General features: G+C 50.1%; 1 protein-coding gene across 1 annotated transcript; it reads left to right on the plus strand.

Annotated features, from left to right (window-relative positions):
- Positions 1-269: 269 nt before the first annotated feature.
- Positions 270-761, plus strand: LOC147980929 (uncharacterized). The gene has a single exon (XM_087515801.1). It carries the CDS (start codon positions 270-272, stop codon positions 759-761), a length of 492 nt encoding a protein of 163 aa, XP_087371927.1.
- Positions 762-6,938: the final 6,177 nt, after the last annotated feature.

Raw genomic sequence — 6,938 nt, forward strand, 5'->3', positions numbered from 1 at the left:
AGTACCATGTCCTCACCACCAGTTTGTGTAAACGGGATCAGAAGCTTCACAAGAGAGCTGTGAACGTTGTTGAGCCAGCGGTCCCATGTTATCAACGATGGTCTGAGCAGCCTATCGTATAGAGTCGAGAGGATCATCCACCCCGGGTTGATAATCCGAGTCATCTGGCTTTGGTGGTGGCGCCTCAAGTTGGGGGTTATAAGTTTACTAAGGTTCTCATGGATGGAGGTAGCAGCATTAACATCCTATATTATGAGACCTTCCGACGCATGGGACTGACATATAAGAATCTTAAGCCATCAAATACTATCTTCCATGGTGTCGTGCTAGGTAAATCAGCCTACCCAGTGGGTAAGATATCGTTAGAAGTTGAATTTGGAGATGAGCATGATTCTAGGTCTGAGACATTAACCTTCGAAGTGGTCAAGATCAAAAGCCCTTATCATGCTCTATTTGGACGGCTGGCTTATGCTAAATTCATGGCGAGACCCTGTTATGTCTACTTGCAGCTTAAAATGCTGGGTTATAAGGGCACCATCATAGTGCATGGGAGTCGCAAGGTGGCCTTGAAATGTGAGGAAGGAGATGCGGCTTATGCTGAATCAGTTTGTACAACGGAGGAGCTGAAATTTTACAAAGACAATGTCGACCCGGCGGACATGACGTCCTTGAAGAAACCAACCACTGAGCATGATCGTTTGTTAAAATTTAAATTGGCGGATGATAATAAGATGGTTGATTTCATCCCTGGCGACGTCTAAGCAGTTCAGCATCAGAGCTAATCTGGATCCGAAATAGGAAAGCGCGCTCATCGAGTTCATCCGTGAGAACCGGGACATCTTTGCATGGAAGCCTTCAGACATGCCGGGTGTCGGTGTCAAAACCGGCCGATCTCGGGTAGGGGGTCCCGAACTATGCGTCTAAGGCGGATGGTAATAGGAGGCAGGGGACACGATGTTTTACCCAGGTTCAGGCCCTCTTGATGGAGGTAAAACCCTACATCCTGCTTGATTTATTCTTGATGATATGAGTATTACAAGAGTTGATCTACCACGAGATCGGAGAGGCTAAACCCTAGAAGCTAGCCTATGGTATGATTGTATGTTGTCCTACGGACTAAAACCCTCTGGTTTATATAGACACCGGAGGGGGTTAGGGTTACACAAGGTCGGTTACAAAGGAGGAGATATCCATATCGTACTGCCTAGCTTGCCTTCCACGCCAAGTAGAGTCCCATCCGGACACGAGACGAAGTCTTCAATCTTGTATCTTCATAGTCCAACAGTCCTGCCAAAGAATATAGTCCGGCTGTCCGGAGACCCCCTAATCCAGGACTCCCTCAGTAGCCCCTGAACCAGGCTTCAATGATGATGAGTCTGGCACGCAGTGTTGTCTTCGGCATTGCAAGGCGGGTTCCTCCTCTGGATACACCACAAAAGAGTTCGAATAAAAGGATAGTGTCCGACCCTGCAAAATAAGTTCCACATACCACCGTAGAGAGAATAATATTTCCACAAATCTAATCTGCTGACATGTTTTGGCAACATGACATCATGCCATGGCTCGGTGATTATTCGAACCGTTTTTCTTTAACTAGCCCCGCACATAACGCAAGGCAGTTCCTTGACACGTCTTGTCAAAGCAGAGATCATGTCCCCCTTATTACGGGATTCTCATCAATATGGTCGTGGGTAACCTAACTGCGCCTAGGACTCCTAGATTTTAGGCAAGTCCCAAACGGCCACGAGGAGGACGCTTGACATTCACCCTCTTTATAAAGGGTCAAGGCTTTTACTTTTTTCCTCCCGTGCTCAATCGAATCCATCCCCCACCTCGAGTTCTAACTACCAAAGCCCAGGTCAGGTGCTTTGGACCTTCAATCATGTCCGGATCCAGCCTCCAGGGCCGGTGGATGCCCTCCTCTGTCACGAAAGAGGATATCAAGAAGTTGAGGGAGGCAAGATACCTGACTGCCGAAGTCTCGCATCGGCTGCCTGCCCAAGGGCAGGTCGTCACTACTCCTGAACCCAATGAAGATGTCGTGTTTATCTCCCACTTCCTCCGAGGACTAGGCCTCACTCTGGATACCTTCGTAAGGGGTTTGATGTTTTATTACGGGCTTGATTTCCACGATATAGCCCCGGATTCCTTTCTCCACATCTCGGCATTTATTGTCGTATGTGAGGCCTTCCTCCGCATTACCCCTCACTTCGGTCTGTGGCTCAAGACATTTGATGTGAAGCCGAAGACGGTTGAGGGGCAGCATGCAGCGTGCGGAGGGGCATTAATAAGCAAGATCGTTGGAGCTCCGTGGCCAAAGGGTTCCTTTCCAGAGATGTCCGGATTATGGCAACGGGAGTGGTTCTACGTCACCGCTCCCAGAAGTGCCAAGTAGGTAGCTTCCCCCGCCTTTCGCTCGGGCCCTCCACCACAACTGATGTCATGGATCAGCAGGGGGCTGAGCTGGGGTCCAGCCAAGGATGTGCCCATACCGCAGAGCCGCATCCGATATCTCTTCGAGGGAGATTTTAGTTTGGTTATGGTAGTGCAAGTCATGCTGGTTCGTCGAGTCCAGCCTTGCAAACGCTGGACCCTCCGCTTGTGGGAATTCAACCCAGAAGGACCGCGCACTATTTAGAATTTCCTCGGCCTGACGCACGAGGAGATGTACAAGTCATTCTTCGGACCCCAAATAGAGTGTCCGGACACCTCCGAGGACGTGGGCCTGAGCAGCAACCGCACCATGGCCCAAGTAAGTAATCCTCTAGCCGAACACACTGTCTTTCATTTATCATGACGTCATTCTGAAGAATCGCTTTTTGACCAAGACTGGATAACAAAGGCGAAGATGATCCGGTATTCGTCCCCCTTCCCGAAGGCTTGGACAATCCGGTGCTGGAAAAGATGCTCGAGCCAGCACCTTGCCCGGTGCCCTCAAAGGAAGATGAAGGGGGGGAATAAAGAGGGCGAAAGCGGGCCCCCACCGCTACCTATTCCAACCGAGGGAACAAGCGCCTCCATGAGGGAGGATAACCAAGGGAAGGAATCTGACATTCCCTCGCCCCGGGGGAGGAAGAGGACTACCTCTGATGATCCAGAAACCAGGGTTTCCAAACAGGAGAAGAAAACTCCACCAGAGGGTCCCGCCTCGGAGGGTGCTCTTGCCGCACAAAGTCCGTGCGGGGATCAGCCCTCTAACGAGCTGTAAGTAATCAAAAAGTACTTAATAGTGAAGATATACTACCTTACTTCTGAGGAAGATAACCGAAGCATCTATCTTGCAGTTCGGATCCGAGCCCTTCTCAACAGAGCTCATCTTCGGGGGATCTTCCTCCGGAGATGATGGAGAGCGAAACGCCTCCCCCGGACTCCTTGGCTCAAGAAGCGGGCAACCTTGAAGTGTCATCATGGAGAGTTTCTCCGGATCCGGCAAGGCCAGAAGGTAATCCCATGGTCACCCGAAGCCCTCAGTATCCAGCTCTTGAAAAGAGCAATCAAAAGAGTCCGGCACCATCTGGTATGCGGTCGGACGTACTGAAGGGTCTGCTAGAGCGAGCGACTATCTTAGAAGAGCACCGTACATTAATGTGTACAGTGATTGAAAGGATTTCGTCCACTGAAAACGGGTTGCATGAAGCCTTTATGAGTCTACTGACGGGCTTTGAGGTACGTGAAATGATATACATTTGTGATGGTACCGCGCATTTTAGGTGTGCCCTGTGTAGATAGTAGCCCCTGAGACTCTAGTTATCGTCGAGAATGGCGGCGAACGGAGGATCATAGTCCCAGGTAATAACTAGACCACCTTTATGTGCAGGTGTTTGAAGCTCCGGTGGCTAGCTAGACTGATGGGGTTGCCGAACTAAAGCGGCAACAGGATGCGGCGGATGCCGACATCAAGCTTGTTAACAAGCGGCTTGACGAGGCACAGGGTAGGTGATATTTAGAGTGGATGTCACATAGTAAGAGCAGCGTGATGCCAGTATCTTTAATATGTTGTGACTGCAGATGGAGCTGACACCGTGGAGGCCTTGCGGGCGGAGCTTGCCCGAGCCAAGGAGCAAGCAAGGAGTAGTAATGCGGCCGAAGAGTTGAGAGCCGAGAAGGCCGCTCATAGCGAGAGCAAAGAAAAAATGGCCAAAATGGTTGTGAAGTTAAAAGACACTGCCGACCGCTGCCAGTTTCTTGAAGAAGAAAACCGGGCGAAGGCTACGGACCTTGAAAAGGCCACAATGGCGACCAAAGACACCCGATCTGCAATGAGAGCGAAGAAGGAGGAACTGCGTGAAGTCAGGGACATTTTGGCTGGGAAGCCCTTTATGCTGCGGAGGAAGTTCGGCGATCTGTGGTATGCCCCTCGGGATCGGCTGTGGAGTTCGGCCGACGCATATATGGACTTAGCGGCGAGCGCTGTCGATGCGGCCGAATACTTCCGAGATCAAACAGATCGTGAAGTGGACAAGCTGTTCTGGTCGCAATTTAACGTTCTAGAGCGTCCGCTTCCATTGACTGATCAGCTTGCCGAATGGGACAAACTCAATAGATTGTCCGGACTCGCCATGAGGTCTATCGTGGATCATCTGTGGACGGAAAGGCCAAAGCCGAACAGCTATTTTAGCTTGGTGCAGCAGTTCCTTGGTGCGGTGCCACACATTAATGCGATGAAGAGGTCGGCGTGCATAGAAGGCTCGCGGATGGCCCTTGCCCGTGTCAAAACATACTGGGCAGAGATGGATGCCGCCATTGTCGCGGCGCAGGGTTCGGCCATAGGCCGAGTGGCTGCCGAGCACTATTTTGAAGAAGTTATTGAGGGCGCTTGTTCGATAGAGGCCCAATGCTCGAAGAATGTTACGTTTGAGTGACATGTATTCCCATTGTAAAAACAACTTTTTATTGAATTTATCAAGGCTGTATTTATACTTTTGCCCGAAAGTATTATGATGCCTCTTGTGTGGCCGTTTATGTATACATGTATATAACCTGAAAGATTGCAGTCGTCGGCTTCAGCCCCCACGCATATAATGCGGGGGTGTTCGCAGAAGACGCGTATTCACACTTAGTCCAACGTCTTGGTCCTAATAAGTTGGTGATAGCACAGCGAACTAGGCAACCGGACTATAATGCTTTAACACTTTCACTTAGCCATAGGAGTTTGACAGTGGGGCTACTATATAGCCCCTGGTGGCTCCGCATTTGTCCGGATTCGGGGTGTGTACATGCCTGGCCGGGAAACGACCCTTCATTAATGCGGAGGAATCCCGAAGATTCCAATAAGTCGTCGAGTGGTTGATCAGTCTCATGCTATATCATGATAGTCAGTTTTCGGCTTTCTCTACTGAGGTGCTCGTCCGGATTAACTAGGGCACAATCGCAGTAGTTCTCTTGGTGCCGCCTTAGCCGATAGAGCGGAACGTAAGGCGGCAAAACACAGGAGCCGGGCAAACCCAACATTTGACCAAAGACATGATTCAGAGCTGATGCATATAAGGCCAAACTCGCGACGCCGAACACTCCCTAAGGTATTCGGTCTTTATGGTGTAAACCGGGTCTAAACAGTACCCTTTGTAATAAGCCCATGGTGTCCAGGTACATGCATTATTCTGGTGTGGCCACATGCCAAGACGTCAGCATCCTTCTCGGTTGTACTAAGAATCCGAGGGATGTAAATCAACAAGAGACAGTAAAAAAGGTTTACGCAGGGTCTTAATCTACAAAGAATCCTTGGAACGGGTCCCTGCTGCACGTCTGCGCCTGTGTCTCCGTTGTGCCGTATCCTGGACGGGTGTAGCACGATGGTCATCTGAAAAAGAGAGGAACTTAATTGAAAAGTTGCCGTGCAAAAGTTAAGTTATACTAAATAAAAAATATATAGTTGAAAATGAGTAAAGGTGAGCCTTATTGCCACTTTTGCACGCGCGTTGAGCCCCTTGTATTGTAATAGGAGTATAGCCATCAAACCTGTATTAATTACATATAGCTGAGCCGGACTCGTCTAGCCGTGTCCGTGGTCTTAACGACCTGTCAAATGCTTGAGTTGGTGAGGCCGTTTAGTGTGCGGCGGCCAAGGCGGCCGCACCGTCTTCGGCGCGCAAGGAGTGCTCAATATTTCCATTTATTGTAATGATGCCGCGTGGACTGGGCATCTTGAGCTTGAGGGAAGCATAATGCGGTATTGCGTTAAAGCGAGCGAAAGCTTCGCGTCCGAGTAGTGCTTGATAGCCACTTTGGAACGGAGCGACGTGGAAAGTTAAATTTTCGCTGCGGAAGTTATCGGGGAAGCCGAATATAACCTCTAGTAGCAGCGAGCCCCTGCAGTGAGCCTCTGGGCCTGGCGTTACTCCTTTAAAGGTAGCATTGCTGCGGCAAATTTTTGTTGGGTCTATCCCCATGTTGCGGACTGTGTCCTAATATATCAGATTTAAACTGCTGCCGCCGTCTATTAGGACTCGGGTGAAGTGGTATCCGTCAATTGTTGGATCTAATACCAAGGCAGCCCATCCTGCACACCGGATACTTGCTGAGTAATCCCGATGGTCGAAGGTGATTAGTTGGGACGACCAGTGGCGGAGCTCCGCGGTGATAGGCCCTGGGGCATGTTCCTCTAAAGGTGCCGCTTTGTTTCTCCCTTTTATCATGTGTAACACGTTGACTGTTTTGACTTCTGGTGGGAATTTCTTCTGTTCCCCTATGCTTTGCTTGCGAGGCTCGTCCTCGTCTTCACTTGGTGTATCCTGCCGCTTGTGTTCGGCGTTGAGCTTGCCGGACTGTCTGAAGACCCAACATTCTCTGTGGGTATGATTTGCAGGTTTATCCGGGGTGCTATGGATCTGACATATTTGGTCCAAAATTTTGTTTAGGCTGGACAATTCGTCTCTGTTGCCTTTGGATGGCGGCTTTTGCTGCCCTGGCCGAGAGCTTCTAAATCCGGCGTTTACCGT

Source organism: Triticum urartu, chromosome 3A, assembly GCF_056163025.1.
Source record: "Triticum urartu cultivar PI428250 chromosome 3A, HENAU_Tu73, whole genome shotgun sequence".
Lineage (NCBI taxonomy): Eukaryota > Viridiplantae > Streptophyta > Magnoliopsida > Poales > Poaceae > Triticum > Triticum urartu.